The sequence below is a fragment of the Myotis nattereri genome, assembly GCF_964212035.1.
Source record: "Myotis nattereri genome assembly, chromosome: 2".
NCBI classification, from domain to species: domain Eukaryota; kingdom Metazoa; phylum Chordata; class Mammalia; order Chiroptera; family Vespertilionidae; genus Myotis; species Myotis nattereri.
Genome location: NC_138076.1, coordinates 114,280,703 through 114,298,667, shown reverse-complemented (window position 1 = coordinate 114,298,667; position 17,965 = coordinate 114,280,703). Strand labels below are relative to the sequence as shown.

The window sequence follows — 17,965 nt, the reverse complement described above, 5'->3', positions numbered from 1 at the left end:
CAACTCAACTACAAATTCAAATCCAGGAATTTGGGAAAAATACAAACTTCCCCCAACCTTTACAAACTGAGTTAAGAAACACATATAGAAACTACAATGCTGTCTTTAATTATCATGCAAGCAGCATTTTCATACCTGTCATTTTAATAAATTCTCACCTTCCAGGGCCTTCTAATCCCTTTGAAGAAGTCAGGCATCCACATTGGAAGAACAACAGCTTCCCTTAGCAACTTCTTAGCTTCTTCCAGATCTGCTATGTCATCCCTTTGTAAGAACAGCAAAGTTTCATGTTTATTCAAAGATGGCTTTCATTGGTGACCAATACTAATTCTTTTTTTTAACTTATAAAATTACTAGAGGCCCAGTGCATGAATTTGTGCATGGGTGGGGTTCCTCAGCCTGGCCGGTGATTGGGGCCAATAGGGGCTGCAGGAGGTGGCTGGGGGGAGGGGCTGTGGGAGGTTGGCCAGCCGGCCAGGAGGAGCTGCGGGAAATTGGCTGGCGGGCTCAATAGGGGCCATCGGGGCGGGCCAGCCAGGGAGAGGGGCTGTGGGAGGTTGGCTGGCTGGCCATGGAAGGTTGGCTGTGGGAGCGCACTGACCACCAAGGGGCAGCTCCTGCATTGAGCATCTGCCCCCTAGTGGTCAGTCGACCAGTTGTACTGTCGTTTGGTCACTTAGTCTTTTACATACACTGAGTGGCCAGATTATTATGACCACCTGACATTTGTAGGCAAATTAGCTATAATTCTGCGCTGAAGTTGCTAGAGGGCCAGACCATTATAAATAGGGAAGCAGGTTGTTTACCACGACAGAATTGATTTTTTTTCTGAAGATATGGGTAAACAACGCGATTTAACAGCCTTTGAACGTGGGATATATATGCACGTGAGTGGCCAGATTATTATGACCACCCCATTAGTACTTTGTTGGGCCACCTTTTGCCTTCAATACTGTGGCGATTCTTCTTGGCATTGACTCCACAAGATGTTGAAAGGTGATGCGACAAATCTGACACCATGCCTGATGAATAGGACTGTCCAGTTCTGTGGGATTTGATGGTTGTGGAACCAGCTGCCTGATGGCTCTTTTAACTTCACCCCACAAATGCTCAATTGGATTGAGATCTGGTGCTTGTGGGGGCCGCCTAAGCAAGGTAAAGTCTCCCTCATGTTCTTGAAACCACTCCTGCACAATATGAGCACCGTGGCATGGTGCATTGTCTTGTTGGAAGAAGCCATCTCCATTGGGATACGCCATCAATATAATAGGATGAACTTGATCAGCAACGATACTTAGGTACGTTGTGCTATTCAGACGTTGTTCCACATGAATTAAAGGGCCCAAATCATGTCAGGAAAACATGCCCAAACCATAACACTGCCCCCACGAGCTTGAAGGATTGTACTCATGTATGTGGGGTGCATGCTTTCAAGCTGTTTCCGCCAAATTCTCACTCTGCCACCTGCATGATGCAACTGGAAATGTGATTCATCAAACCACATGACTTTTTCCAATGCTTGACTGTCCAATCCTTGTGTTCCTGTGCAAATTGGAGACGTTTTATCTTGGTAACTGCAGACAGCAAAGGTGTTCGAACAGGCCTTCCCATAAGATGCAGAGTATGGCTAATGTGCCTACAAACGTCAGGTGGTCATAATAATCTCGCCAGTCAGTGTATATAGATTCTTAAGAACATTATTCTAATTCTAATTGCATAAAATTTGATCAGTGATCAGATAACATTCCAGTTATTAATTAAAACATGTTATTCAATTAACAATCTCTGTCAGTTATGTCATCAAATTAACATGTTAAAATGTCTTGGTTATATTTTGAAACAAGGACTGTCCTGTCAATTCGATACAGTCATATTATGGATGAAGTCATAAACAGAAGATTAAAAGTTAAAAGAGAAGACTCACACCAAGCCAACCCTATAACTTGTCTTCTCTGCTACTTTAATTCAAGAACTGAAGACACTAACCAATGAATGCTAAGATTCCTGGACACAATATCTCTCTCAAGGGCTTCTACCAGATCCTTATCATATCCAGCAGCATCGAATTTTGGAATTTCACCATCACTCACACCATCTTGCATATTTTTTCTTCCCTGGAGACAGGTATAAAAAAAAGTACTAGTCAATAACAACATAATTTTAACTGGCATCATCTACACTAATAAAAGAGAAAAATGGTAATTGGTGTACGGCGCTACCCTTTTCATTGACTAATCAGGGCTATATGCAAATTAACTGCCAACTAAGATTGGCAGTTAACTGCCAACAAGATGGCGGCTAATTTGCATATGTAGGCACAATGCAGGGAGGCGAAAGGGAAAGCAGGAAGAAGCCCCCTGCCACTGACAGTGATCGGAAACCCAGGGGGCAGCTAAGAGCTGGGGGGCAGGGCAAAGGCGGCCCTGGGGCCGCCTTTGCCCTGCCCCCCCGCCATGATCGGAGAATCAGGTGCCTTTTCCGCCCTGGCCAGTGATAGCAGGAAGTAGGGGTGGAGCCAGCGATGGGAGCTGGGCACGGTCGAAGCTGGCAGTCCCAGGAGCTAGGGGTCCCTTGCCTGGGAAAAGCGAAGCCCACGATCGCAGGGCCACTGCAGCTGCGGGTCCCCTCTGCCCGAGCCGGATGCCTCAGCCAGAGGCGTTAGGCCTGGACAGGAGCAGAGCCTGCAACCGTGGGGAGCTGGGGGTCCCCTGCCCAGGCCTGACACCTCTGCCGGAGGCCTCAGGCCTGGGCAAAGGGCCGATCCGGTGATTGGTGATCGGAGGGTGATGAGGGTCAACTCCTCTGGCCGAGGCATCAGGCCTGGGCGGGGGGCTGGGGGTCCCCCGCCCAGGCCTGATGCCTGGGCCAGAGGCATCAGGCCTGGGTGGGGGGCAGAGCCGGGGATTGGGGGGATATGATGGTCCCCTTGCCCAGGCCTGAAGCCTGGGTCAGAGGCGTCAGGCTTGGGCGGGGGGTGGAGCAAGCGATCAGAGGGAGATGGGGGTCCCCTGCCCAGGCATGATTCCTGGGCCAGAGGCCTCAGGCCTGGGCGGGGGCCAGAGCCAGTGATCGGGGGGCGATGGGGGTCCCCTGTCCAAGCCTGACACCTCTCGTGGAGGCGTCAGGCCTGGGCAAGGGGCCGATCAGGCGATCGGAGGGTGATGGGGGTCTACGCCTCTTGCTGAGGCATCAGGCCTGGGCAAGGGGCAGAGCCAGCAATCGGAGGGGTCTGGGGGTCCCCTGCCCAGGCCTGATGCCTGGGCCAGAGGCATCAGGCCTGGGCTGGGGGCAGAACCAGTGATAGGGGGAAATGAGGGTCCCCTGCCCAGGCCTGATGCCTCTGTCAGAGGTGTCAGGCCTGGGCAAGGGGCCGATCCTGCAATTGGAGGGTGATGAGGGTCAATGCCTGAGGGCTCCCAGTATGTGAGAGGGGGCAGGCTGGGCTGAGGGACACTCCCCCCACACACACACCCAGTGCACGAATTTCGTGCACCGGGCCCCTAGTTAAGCTATAAAAAGTGTAACAATCATTTAAAAATAATTTTTGGTTATTTTAAGATAGTGTTTTCTTATTACCCAAATGCCATCCTCTCCTTTTTAATTCATCAGAAACAGATGAACTGGCCTGCTTTACTATACATTTCTTCAAATTTACATTCTTGTGGGGAGAGCTGCAGGTAAGTAAGACTAAAATGATCCTTGCAAAATACCCCTGAATTAGTGGCTGCCGGGGATTTCCACCAGAAAATATTGAGAATGCAAATGCAGAGGAAGAAAGTTTACTGAAAACCTACTGTATATCAAGTAGCTCATATATATTACCTCATTTAATACAACTATAAGTTAGGTATTACTATCTTTATTTTTACAGATTATCTTGGACTCAAAAAGATTAAGTAACTTAATCAAATTCACAATTCTTAAATGTCAGAGTAGAGATTTTAGCTCAGGTCTTCCTGACTCCTCAAACACATGCCTTATCCACAGCATCAGACCACTTCATGCCTGGCTGAGCCAGCTTAAAGCTTAAGAGAGGGTTGTGTATGGCCAAAAGAACTGGGTCTAAATTTCATCTCACAAAGCCTTTTTTTTCCCTGTTGCTGTAAGTACTCCCTCAGGATTCAGTTTCTTCCTAGTAAAGTCCTTGGGCCACATCATAAAGTCACTGTAATGGCAATGATAAAAGAACCTTTTTAAATTAGTATTATTAAGACCATTAAAGCAATATACCTACCCAAATTCTTTATCTAATAATATGGTAGCTTTAAAAAAGTATTATATACTATAGTTTCTATAGGGTTCTGCCAAGATTGACTGAACTGTGAAGAACTTTAAATGAAACATGCTCAGCCCTGGCTGGTGTGGCTCCATTGGTTGGGCATCATTCTTTGCACCAAAATGTTGCCGGTCCAATTCCTGGCCAGGGCACGTGCCAGGGTTGTGGGCTTGATCCCCATGTAAAGGTATGCAAGAGGCTCTCACATTGATATTTCTCTCTCTCTCTCCCTCTCCATTCCTCTCTCTAAAAAGCAATAACAATAATTTTTTTAAAGAAACTTTGCCAGAGACAGTTCAGCCACTAGAACTGCTTCAGTATACAGAGCCAAGTACCTCCACAGAGCTTCAGCCTCATTATTACTGTCTAATACAAAAATAAAATGGGAAAAAAATGAGTCAATTTTATAAACTCAATATGGAGAGAGAATAGGATGAACCTCTTCTACCGTAGATACTTCATCAGAGATAAGCCATAGTTGAGAGGAGACTAAATGGTTCCCTTTGGTAAATGTTCTAATTCTTTATGCCATCTGGTAAGTCACCAAACAGTATTATAGTGACTTGACCAAAAAATGAATAATTTACTGTTTCTGGGTAGAATCGTGGCTACAATATTAAACTAAATTTTCAGAAAGATTCTTCTATTTCAGCTGGCAGACACCAATATTGACATTATTTACAGGAATAATTTTCTGGCTTACCTATACAACAAATAAAACATCAATGAATTCAAAATAATCTCAGCCTAGTATCATATTTTATAATACACATAGGCCAAGGCTATAAGGTCATATTCAAACTAATCAGTGGGAACACTCTGTAATCACTTTAAAGCTTTCTAGAAATAAATAACCTAATGAATGTAACAGAAACTAATATACCTGGGACTTAACCAGCCTTCATATGACACTATAATTTGAGACTAACCAAAAATAAGTATTTAAAAAATGTTAGCACACAGCCATTTTGATATAAATAATCGAGTGGGGTAGGGAGGACTTGTAAACACTGCCACAGGAAAAGAACAGCTGGACACTTGCCTGAAAGTAAGAGGAATCATTGGATTTTAAGAACAATAAATACGTGAGCATCTATGCCCAGCACGTTTTATTGATCACTAAGTTTTAAATTAGTGAATGAAAACACCTTATCTGCTCTCATCAAGCATCTATCTAACGGGAGAAACAAGTAATAAGTAAACAAAAGCAAATCACATAGAATTATAAGCTGAAGTGCTATTAAATGCTGAGTGATCAGTGTGACTAAAGGGAATAGGTTGGAAAGACAGGCAGAGACAGCTCACCTGGGCCCCCATAGGCCCAGGGAAGGGGTGTGGATTTACTCTGAGTGCATGGGGAAATTTTTGAAACATGATGAGCAAGGGAATGACAGGATCTGCTTTACATTTTTTGTTTGTTTTTGTTTGTTTGTTTGTTTTGCTTTACATTTTCACATGACCCTCCGGCTGCTGCGTAGAAAGATGGGTGGGAGGAAAAGTAGAAGTGAATAAATAAAGCCTGTTGCTGTACTCAAGGCCGGCCACTCCATCCACAGAACAGGAAATGAAGGAATAAGCCAGTCTACAGACCGGCCCTAGAATCCAAAGTTCCTCAGAGGTAGAGATGAGACATGAATACAAATTAAGCCCAAAGAGGATTCAAAGGGCTTTTACAAACCAAAATGGTGAGGTTATTTAAATAAACAAATTTAGGAAAACTGAAAATAAATAATTAATTTGCTTACATTGGGAAATCAACACAATGGGTGACAGTTATCTGGCATAACAAATGGATAAATCGAAACAGGGATTTCAAATATAAGTAACCAAGATTGCAGTTAACCAGCTAGAGTAACCACAGTACATAAAAGAAACACTTTTCAGGCAATAAAGCTAACCTCACTCAAGATATTACCTGTACAGTTTATACTAACAATACTAATTGCAATGTCACTGAAATGATCTTAGAATTATTTGTTTAGGTTTTCACATTAATTGAAAATAAAGTCTACATTGGCAAGAATTTGATATTTAGCATGAAGACTAGTGTACTTTCTTCTCATTAAAGCAAAATATTTTATTTATTATATTTATTTATTTTTATTGATTTCAGAGAGGAAGAAAGAGAAACATCAATGATGAGAGAGAATCATTGATTGGCTGCCTCCTGCACTCCCCACACTGGGGATCGAGCACACAAACCAGGCATGTGCCCTGACCAGGAATCAAACAGTGACATAACCACTAAGCAAAATACTTTAGATTCTTTTTAGTAGTTTTATCTAAATTACTTGTGTCAAGAAAGATTTGTTAAGGATCATCCATTAGTATTTTAATCATTCCGTTTGAGAAAAATGACACTAAAGTTAACAAGAAATACAATATATTATAGAGTCAATGACACAGCTGGCCTAAAATGTGAGTAGTTTTTGCATTTTATTGTGTGCCTTTTATTGTGTGCTTTCATTGGCAGATGAAGTACAATGTGGCCAGTTATTAGCTCAAATCTTGCACTTTAAGAGAAATATTGACAAGCAAATTATACCCAGAGAAGGATGGAGAATGATAAAAGGTTCAAAGCCATGTCATACGCAGAAGGACCAAAGATACCAGAAACATTTAAGCTGAAGAAGAAAATGCTAATGAAGCAAAACAACCAACTAACCTATTTTCCTCTACTTATTCCATACTAGAGGCCTGGTGCATGAATTCATGCATGGGTGGGGTCTGGCCGACCCTGCCGCTGATAGGGGTGGGGGCGCCAATAGGGACCAGGGTGGGAGGGGCCTCGGGAAGTTGGCCGGCCAGCCCCCCCTCCGATCAGAGGGGGGCAGGAGGGGGCCAATTGGGGCCACATTGCGCGTCAAAGCAACCAGTCATTCCAGTCATTCCAGTGTTCTGGTCGCTTGGCTTTTATATATATAGATTCCTCCAAAGGAAAGAACCAGGCCAATATAAAGCAACAGATGAAGTAAATTTCAGATCAGCAGAAGAAAGTATTTTCTAACAATGAGTTCTGTCCAACAAAAGTCATCTCTTTTGTTGTGTAGTGTTACCCACCTTCAGAATTTCAGGCTAGTTAGTAATAAAAACTGTGTCCCACAGTGGTTTTTATTTCTAACTAGCGATGTACAGCCTTAATTATAGCTGACCTTTGGTTCTTTCCATAAAGCCACTGCCTCCACTTGCCCACTTATTCATCTGTTTTTTGAATTCAATAGCCCAAAGCACGTGCAAAATTTCTTGAAAATCTCACTTTTCTTTTTAAGAAGTGATCTGTATTCGTATCATGTCTGAGTTAGTTCCCCCATAGCTAACAGTTGTACACTGCCCACTCTGTGCCAGGCATGATTCTCAACACCTGACATAACTATCTTAAAGGCAGGTACTCTATGAGGCAGTTGTTCTTATTATTTCCATCTCATAGCTGAGAAAACTAACGTTCAGAGAGGATAAGTAAATTACTCCAGGACGCACAGCTAGATCCTAGGCAGTCTGTCTCCAGAATCAGTGCTTTTAACCACCTGGTACACAATGACATCCTGCGGCACACTGTGAGCTACTCCTACCCCAGCGTGAGAAGCACACACAGGAAAAGTCAGACAAGATCTCTAAACTGCATCCCACTTTGATACTTCATTATTTTACAAAAAAACACAATAGGTTGATAAATGTAGAATGGTGCTTCCTAATTTCAGTGTTGTGCCCTGCCCTGAAGTGTTAATACAAAATACATTTATGCTGAAATAATTAATTCATAGCATTCCGCATACTTATCGATATATGTGGTCTTTCAGCAATATTTACAAATGCTTTCTATGGGCCAGGCACTATTCTAAGTACTGGGGAAGAACTATGACCCAGACAGACAAAAACCCCTGAGCTCATAAGGCACATATCCATGTTAGGGAACACAATATATAAATAAGTAAAACAATTAGGGACAAAACAGCAAGTAACTATTACTGTAATCTAATACAATAAGGTAAAAAAAAACACAAGTAAAGCAAAAACCAACACCATAAATTAGCTATCATCAGAAAGAATTTGTGGAGTGATTTAATATCCAAAGGACAGAACAAAGTATTTCTTAAAAGCGAGTCACTGAAAATACAAATGGCCAATAATCATAAAAGAACATTCAACTCATAGGTTATCAGTTAATATGCTGGTAAAATCACATGAGATATGATTACACCCATGAGATATGATTACACCCACGAGAAACAGACATTATCAAATACTGGTGAGGATGTAGAGCAACTAGAAGTTTCATACTCTGCAAATATGAGTGTAAATTTGTAAGGACATTTTGGAAAACTATCTGGTGTTATCTACTGAAGTTTAACATATACATATCCTATGAGCCATCTATTGCACTTGTACATATATGCTCACTAGAAATGCTCACACATACACACCGAAGGAGAAGTATAAAGCTATCCAAAGCAACATTACTAATAATAGTTCCAAACTAAAAGCAATCCAAATATCCACTAACAGTGAAACAAATTTAACTGTGGCATAATACTGCATATTAATGAAAATAAACAAATTTCAGATACATGCAACAACATGGAAGAATCATCAACATATGTTGAGCAAAAAGCCATATCAAAAAGAAATACTTAACTGAACTGTACACCAAGTTTCAAAATAGGCACAACTAATTTATGGTATCAGAAATCAGAATAGTGGTTACCTTTGGAAAGAAGTGGCAAAATAGTGATTACTTTGGGGAGGAAAGTGGCGGGGATCCAAAAAGACCATGAATATGGTTTCTGAGGAGCTAAGTGCTCTGTTCTTGATCTCTGAATGACAGTTACATAGATTACACAATAGTTACAGTGGGTTACATGCATTGCTGTGCTCAAGCTGATTCTTACTGGTTTGTAAGAACTATTATTAAATTTTCAGGAATTTTGAGAGCCAGCTGTAAATTTAATAAAAATTAAATTACACCAACTTGGACTAAATTATATTAAAAACAAAGGTAATAGCCCTAGCCAGTATGGCTCAGTGGCTAGAGTGTCGGCCTGCAGACTGAAGGGTCCTAGGTTTGATTCTGGTCAAGGCACATGCCCGGGTTGCGGGTTCAATCCCCAGTTGGGGGGCATGGAGGAGGCAGCTGATCAATGATTCTCTCTCATCATTGATGTTTCTCTCCTCTCTCTCTCTCTCTCTCTCTCTCTCTCTCCCTCCCTCCCTCCCTCCCTCCCTCTTCCTTCCTCTCTGAAATCAATTAAATAAATAAATAAATACAAAGGTAATAGTCATAACTCTTCACTTCTCATTATTTAATGATTACCTATGTATGTGAGGTTACTTTAATCTATTGCATCATTATGGTGGAAACACTACAGAACGGTAGGCTTCTGCCCATCTCATCTCAATCAAGTTCAGTGACATCAGGTGGGTAGCCTGAAATGAGTCATAGTGGAAGTATTTAAACCATAGGAAACAGAAAACACTACAAATCAGGGTTTGATTTCTTGTTAACTGTCTAGTCTCAAGAAAGTAATTGAGGAAAATGTTAATAACACAGATGAACTTAAAAGTGTTTCATTTCTATAGTTGTTACACTGTAAATAGCACAAAAAATTAAGGAATTATTTTTCCAGTATTTGAAAATTATCTGATTCATCAAAATTGTTGAAATATGAGTGAAGTTCCAAAATGTTTCTGTTGTTTTACTTTCATCTTACTCATTAACAAAAACAAATTATCAACCAGCATTCATGTCAAACTACATTCCTATTCATCTTTCCATTGTAGCCACAAGCTGGCTATAGATACAAGAATTGAGCAAAGGCACTCTGAGAGTCCACTGACTTTATAACACTTACAATAAAGAGTATTCTACATTTTCTTATTTGTAAATTACATGCTGCAAATCCTCAGTATCAGTCAAATTTATAATACACTTGTGTGTGAATATGTATTTGTGTGTATATACACATACACACCTTATTTTTAATTTTTTGGAAAAGCTATTATTAAATTTCCCAGTATACTAATGGTTGGATGACCATTCATCAAATAGTACCCTTATAATTTATGCACTTTCCTTATAGTTTGTGCACTTTCCTTTAATAATAATAAAGAGTTTTAGTCAGTATGTGTATAATCACCAAACAACAGCTCTTAAAGAATACTCCAATCGAGTCTACAACACCCCTCCATTTCACACATCCCTAGACTTAGTCATGAGAAGGAAAGTATTCAAAAATGGATGTTTGCTATATGTAATTTAATGAAATGAAGTCCTGTAAGTTTGATAATTTTAAATTAAGTCTCTGAATATAATTTATCAAACTTTAATTTGAATTCCATTTAAAAACATACACAGCTTTAATCATAAGACCATAAAAGCACAGCTCATTTCACTAAGAGTTAATTAACCATAAAGACAAAGTCTTAAAAATACTCAAGAATCAGAGTTGAATGAATTAAATTTATTTTTGGTAACAATAGAAAAACATTCCTTCTGACAACTAATATCTCATAGACTATCCTTTTTAAATTAAAAATATGCATGTTAGAAGTGAGATGGCAGTACTGCATCCTCCCAAACCACATCAAAATTACAACTAAAGGGAGAGAGTGAAGATGGCGGCGGTATAGGCAGACGCGTCCCAGTTTGTGTCCCGGAGCAAATGGAGTGAGCAGCTGAAACTAGTAACATCCACCCCGAATTGGCGAAATTGCTCAGCTGGTGAGACAGTTTGCAGCCGGAAAGAGCAGAACTCCTCTGGAAAGGTAAAAAAAACAGGGATTTGGGCAGGAAAGTTTGCCAGACCTCTGAGCCCAGAGAGTCGGAGGGAGACCACGTGGCAGACAGCCGCGTCCCTTGGGACAGGCACAGCCCCTGACAGGGGAAAGGAGAACCGCGGGATTCCTGGCGCCGCCAGGGGAATTGAGAGCTGGGTTCTGTGATCACAGAGGACTGAGCCTAAAGGGGACAGCCTGAAGAGCTGACCAGACCATGCAGTCCCGGTAAGAGAAGAAGCTTACAGAAACCAAGCCTTTCCCGTTTCCGCGGTCGGCGTTTGTTTGTTTGTTTTCACTGAATCCTGTTCATGGGACATTTCGGATACAGACACTCACCTGTGCTGAAGAGAGGGAGAGTGTGCGGAGGAGTGGAATCTGGGGAGAGACTGAGGAGAGAGGGGGGGCCGGGAGAGGTGGCAGCGAATTGAGTGCTGAGACACCCCTGAGCCCAGGACTGGGGCAGCCATTCTCTCGGGAGAGTGAGACTCCTCCCCCCAGCCCCCAGGCAAGGAGCACAGCCACACCCAGATTCCACCCTGTAGGAGATCAAGGATTAAAATAACCTGATCAGTCCCTGCGAGTTAACAGGGTCAGGCCTATGGAGGGATTTTCAATCCCAGCAACAACACAGCGCCAGTAACTAACTATTGCGCAGCCAGCTCTGGGCAGTGAACTTCCACTGGACAGAGAGGCCCTATAGCCTCAGAGGCCAACCCCAGAACACTGCCACCCAGAGGCTGACCCACAAACTGACTCTTTGCTAAACACAAAATAAGGCAGTCTGGGAAACAAATGCGGCTTGCTTTAAAATAAGGACTGTGGTTTACAACACAGAGGAACAGTGTATCGCAGGGAAACTCAACACTCTCCTGAATACCTGGCAGGTCTAAGGCGAGCCACACTGAGGAACAGAAGAACCGAAGGACCTTCACTACTGCAATTTTTTTTCTTTTTTCACCTTTTAACTAAGAAACCAATTTTTTTTCTTTTTTTTTCTTTTCTTCTTTTTTTTTCTTTTTTTTTTCTTCTTTTTTCCATCACCTGATTTTACCCTTTTAATTACTACCTTCTTATTTTTAACCAGTATTATTACTGCTACCATTTTACCATTTTTTTTAAAGTGCCATTTTATTTTCTCTTTATTTTGTTTTGGGATTAGTGTTCTCCATTCTATTTTCATCGTTATATTATTGGTTGTTTCTAGTTTGCATTCATCTCCAGGGAGCTGTTGCTGGAATTTGTTGGGATTAATGGCTGTTCTATAGGAGTATTCTCCTCATATAAAAAAGTCTCTTCCCCTCTTCCACTTCATTCTCTCTTTTCGCTCTTTTTTTTTCTTTTCTTTTCTTTTCTCGCTTTTATTTTCCCCCCTCCTTTTTCCCAATTTCATTTTTGCACTCCTTTTTTTGGTCCCTACTTTTCTTTTCTTTTTTCTCTTTTATCTTTTTCTCTTCCTTCTTCCTTATCCCCTAATTCTCTTAATTCAGGTGGTCACCTTTATTTGGGGTTATTAATATTGTGAATATATTTGTGTATAGTGCCTGGTACGTGGTGCCTTGTTGTGTTGTATTTTGTGCCTTTAAATCAACGCAGCAGCTCCTAGCAACAGCAACCTCCTGAGCACCAACACCCTCTGCTGAGGAACAGCAGCTGTACGTGAAACCTCGCCCCACCAGCCAGAAGAGCCACCACTGCTGTGAACAGCACCCACCAGAGGAGCTGCTGCCAACTGAAGAGCAGCTGCTAGCGCAACCGCCCGAAGAGCAACCACAGACCAAGGAGTCACTACCACCAAGGGAACAAGCACTGAACGACTCAACGTATAGATATGTCAGTGAGATCAAACATGGGTAGACAAAGAAACCCCCAAAGGAAAGAGAAGGAGGACTCTCCAGAAAAGCAGCTAAGTAATACAGAGGCATGCAACATGACAGACAAAGAATTCAGAATAAGGGTCCTAGAGTGCATAAACCGGATGGAGGAAAAAATCGACAACCTCTGCAAGAAGCAAGAAGAAACAGATGAAAAAATCGATAACATATGGAAGAAGCTAGAAGAAACAGATGAAAAAATCAACAACTTAAGTAAGACCCAAGAAGAAATGAAGAGTGATATAGCTGCAATGAAAAACTCCATTGAAAGTATCAACAGTAGACTAGGAGAAGCGGAGGACCGAATTAGTGAATTAGAAGACAAGGAAGCAAAACACACCCAAAATGTACTGCAATTGGAGAAAAAAATTAAAAGACAGGAGGAGAGCCTAAGGGAGCTTTGGGACAACATGAAACGAAACAACATACGAATAATAGGGGTACCAGAACAACAGAAGGATGAACAAGGATTAGAAAACCTATTAGAAGAAATAATATCAGAAAACTTCCCTGAGGTGGGGAAGAAAAAAGTCACACAAGCCCAGAGAGTCCCAAACAAGGTGAACCCGAAAAGACCCAAACCAAGACACATCATAATTACCATGGCAAATGTTCAGGACAAAGAGAGAATCTTACAGGCTGCAAGATAGAGACGGAAAGTTACATACAAGGGATCTCCCATTAGATTGTCAAATGATTTCTCAACAGAAACACATCAGGCCAGAAAAGAATGGACAGAAATTTACAAAGTGATGCAAAGCAAAGGTCTGAATCCAAGAATACTCTATCCAGCAAGGCTATCATTCAAACTTGAAGGGGAAATAAGAAGCTTCACAGACAAAAAAAGGCTAAGGGAGTTTATCACCACCAAGCCAGCAATGCAAGGAATGCTAAAGGGACTGGTATAAAAATAAGAAATAAAAAGCAAAGAAAGAAAACAGCCACACAAAAACAGAAATGGCTACAAACAAGTACCTTTCAATAATAACTTTAAACGTAAACGGACTAAATGCTCCAAACAAAAGACATCGAGTGGCTGAATGGATAAAAAAACATGACCTATACATCTGCTGTCTACAAGAAACCCACCTCATTAGAAGGGACTCACACAGACTGAAAGTGAAAGGATGGAAAAATATCTTTCAGGCAAATGGAAAGGAAAAGAAAGCTGGGGTAGCAATACTTATATCGGACAAAATAGACCTCAAAGTGAAGGCCATAACAAGAGATAAGGAAGGCCACTTCATAATACTAAAGGGATCAATACAACAAGAAGATATAACTCTGGTAAACATATATGCACCCAATGCAGGAGCACCCAAATTCACAAAAAAAACTCCTGGAAGATATCAAAGGAGAGATCGACAACAATACAATCATAGTCGGGGACTTTAATACACCACTGACAACACTGGATAAATCCTCTAGACAAACAATCAGCAAAGAAACAGCAATCCTAAATGACTCACTAGATCAGATGGACTTAACAGACATCTTCAGAACACTTCACCCCAAAGCCAGGGAATATACATTCTACTCAAATGCTCATAAGACATATTCAAAAATAGACCATATATTGGGTCACAAGCAAAGTATCCCCAAATTCAAGAAGATTGAAATCATAAAAAGCGTCTTCGCAGACCACGATGGCATAATATTAGAAATAAACTACAATAAAAACAACCCAAAATACTCAAACACCTGGAAGCTGAATAGCATGCTATTAAATATTGATTGGGTTACCAATGAAATCAAAGAAGAAATTCAAAACATCCTGGAAACTAATGACAATGAAAACACAACAATCCAAAACCTATGGGACACAATGAAAGCAGTCCTGAGAGGGAAGTTTATAGCTCTACAGGCCTATCTCAAAAAACAAGAAAAAATGGTAGTAAATCAGCTAACTCTACAACTCAAAGAATTAGAAAGAGAGCAACAAGAAAACCCCAGAGTGAGCAGAAGGAAGGAGATAATAAAGATTAGAGCAAAAATAAATGACATAGAGACCAAAAAAACAATACAGAAAATCAATGAGACCAAGAGCTGGTTCTTTGAAAGGATAAACAAGATTGACAAACCTCTAGCCAGACTCACCAAGAAGCAAAGAGAGAGGACCCAAATAAACAAAATCAGAAATGATAGAGGCGAAATAACAACAGACGCCACAGAAATACAAATGATTGTTAAAAAATACTATGGACAGCTCTACTCCAACAAACTAGACAACCTGGAGGAAATGGACACATTCCTAGAAAAATACAACATTCCAAAACTCAATCAGGAAGAATCTAAAAATCTCAACAGGCCAATAACTATGGAAGAAATTGAAGCAGTCATCAAAAAGCTTCCAGCAAACAAAAGCCCAGGACCAGACGGCTTCACAGGGGAGTTTTACCAAACATTCAAGGAAGAACTAAAACCTATCCTCCTCAGACTACTACAAAAAATTCAAGAGGAAGGAACACTTCCAAGCTCATTCTATGAAGCCAGCATCACCCTAATACCAAAACCACGTAAAGACAACACAATGAAAGAGAATTACAGGCCAATATCCCTCATGAACATAGATGCCAAAATCCTCAACAAAATCTTAGCAAATCGGATCCAGCAGTACATCAGAAAATCATACACCATGACCAAGTAGGATTTATCCCAGGGATGCAAGAATGGTACAATATCCGCAAATCAATAAACGTGATACATCACATAAACAAATTGAAAGAAAAAAACCACATGGTCATATCAATTGATGCAGAAAAAGCATTTGACAAAATTCAACACCCATTTTTGATAAAAGCTCTCAGCAAGGTGGTAGTAGAAGGATCATACCTCAACATAATAAAAGCCATATATGACAGGCCCACAGCCAACATCATACTCAATGGACAAAAACTAACACCGTTTCCCCTAAGAACAGGAACAAGACAGGGATGCCCCCTCTCACCACTCCTGTTCAACATAGTACTGGAAGTGTTAGCCATTGCAATTCGGCAAGAAGAAGAAATAAAAGGCATTCAAATTGGAAAAGAGGAAGTAAAACTGTCCTTATTTGCAGACGACATGATATTATACATACAGAACCCTAGAGACTCCATCAAAAAGCTACTAGACTTAATACATGGATTTGGCAATGTAGCAGGATACAAAATTAACCCCAAGAAATCTGAGGCATTTCTATACACCAATAGTGAACTTTCAGAAAGAGAGATTATAAAAACAATCCCGTTTACCATCGCACCAAAAAAATTAAGCTACCTAGGAATAAACTTAACTAAAAAGGTAAAAGACCTCTACTCAGAAAACTACAGGACGTTGAAAAAAGATATAGAGGAAGACATAAACAGATGGAAGAACATACCGTGTTCATGGATTGGTAGAATCAACATCATTAAAATGTCCATACTACCCAAAGCAATCTATAAATTCAATGCACTTCCCATTAAAATACCAACGGCATACTTCAGAGATCTAGAACGAACTCTCCAAAAATTCATCTGGAATAAAAAAAGACCTCGAATAGCTACAGCAATCCTGAAAAAGACCAAAGTAGGTGGGATCTCAATACCAGATATTAAGTTGTATTACAAAGCCACTGTTCTCAAAACTGCCTGGTACTGGCACAAGAATAGGCATATAGATCAATGGAATAGAATAGAGAGCCCAGAAATCGGCCCAAACCAATATGCTCAATTAATATTTGACAAAGGAGGCAAGAACATACAATGGAGCCAAGATAGTCTCTTCAATAAAAGGTGTTGGGAAAATTGGACAGATATATGCAAGAAAATGAAACTAGACCACGAACTTACACCATACACAAAAATAAACTCAAAATGGATAAAGGACTTAAATGTACGACAGGAAACCATAAAAATTCTAGAAGAATCCAAAGACAACAAAATCTCAGACATATGCCAAAGCAATTTCTTCACTGATACAGCTCCTAGGGCACTTGAAACAAAAGAGAAAATGAACAAATGGGACTACATCAAAATAAAAAGCTTCTGCACAGCAAAAGAAACCATCAACAAAACAACGAGAAAACCCATTGTGTGGGAAAACATATTTGCCAATGTCATATCTGATAAGGGCCTAATCTCCAAAATTTATAGGGAACTCATACAACTCAACAAAAGGAAGATAAACAATCCAATCAAAAAATGGGCAAAGGACCTAAATAGACACCTTTCAAAAGAGGACATTCAGAAAGCCAAGAGACATATGAAAACATGCTCAAAGTCACTAATCATCCGAGAGATGCAAATCAAAACAACAATGAGGTACCATCTCACACCTGTCAGACTGGCTTTCATCAACAAATCAACAAACGACAAGTGCTGGAGAGGATGTGGAGAAAAAGGAACACTTGTGCACTGCTGGTGGGAATGCAGACTGGTGCAGCCACTATGGAAGACAGTATGGAGTTTCCTTAAAAAACTGAAAATGGAACTCCCATTTGACCCTGTGATCCCACTCCTAGGAATATATCCCAAGAAACCAGAAACACCAATCAGAAAGGATATATGCACCCCTATGTTCATAGCAGCACAATTCACCATAGCTAAGATCTGGAAACAGCCTAAGTGCCCATCAGTAGATGAATGGATTAGAAAACTGTGGTACATCTACACGATGGAATACTATGCTGCTGTAAAAAAGAAGGAACTCTTACCATTTGCAACGTCATGGATGGAACTGGAGAGCATTATGCTAAGTGAAATAAGCCAGTCAATGAAGGAGAAATACCACATGATCTTACTCATTCATGGATAATAGAAACCATTATAAACTTTTGAACAATAATAGATACAGAGGCAGAGCTGCCTCAAACAGATTGTCAAACTGCAGCGGGAAGGCCGGGGAGGGTTGGGGGGCAGGAGGTAGGGGGGTAAGAGATCAACTAAAGGACTTGTATGCATGCATATAAGCATAACCAGTGGACATAAGACATTGGGGGATAGGGGAGGCTAGGGGACTGTCTAGGGCGGGGGGATAAAATGGACACATATGTAATACCCTTTGTAATACTTTAAGCAATAAATTA

The 17,965-nt window shown here is 40.8% G+C and overlaps 1 protein-coding gene across 2 annotated transcripts in view; it reads right to left on the bottom strand.

Moving 5' to 3' along the window:
- The window catches only part of KATNAL1 (katanin catalytic subunit A1 like 1), a 117,878-nt gene that overhangs the window by 45,002 nt on the left and 54,911 nt on the right, over window positions 1-17,965 (bottom strand). For both annotated transcript variants that reach the window (XM_081083605.1, XM_081083604.1), the window contains exons 5-6: window positions 1,987-2,114; window positions 159-264 (exon numbers count right to left, since the gene is read on the bottom strand). In XM_081083605.1, coding sequence (XP_080939731.1) covers window positions 159-264; window positions 1,987-2,114 — 234 coding nt within the window. The remainder of the gene's footprint in view (window positions 1-158; window positions 265-1,986; window positions 2,115-17,965) is intronic.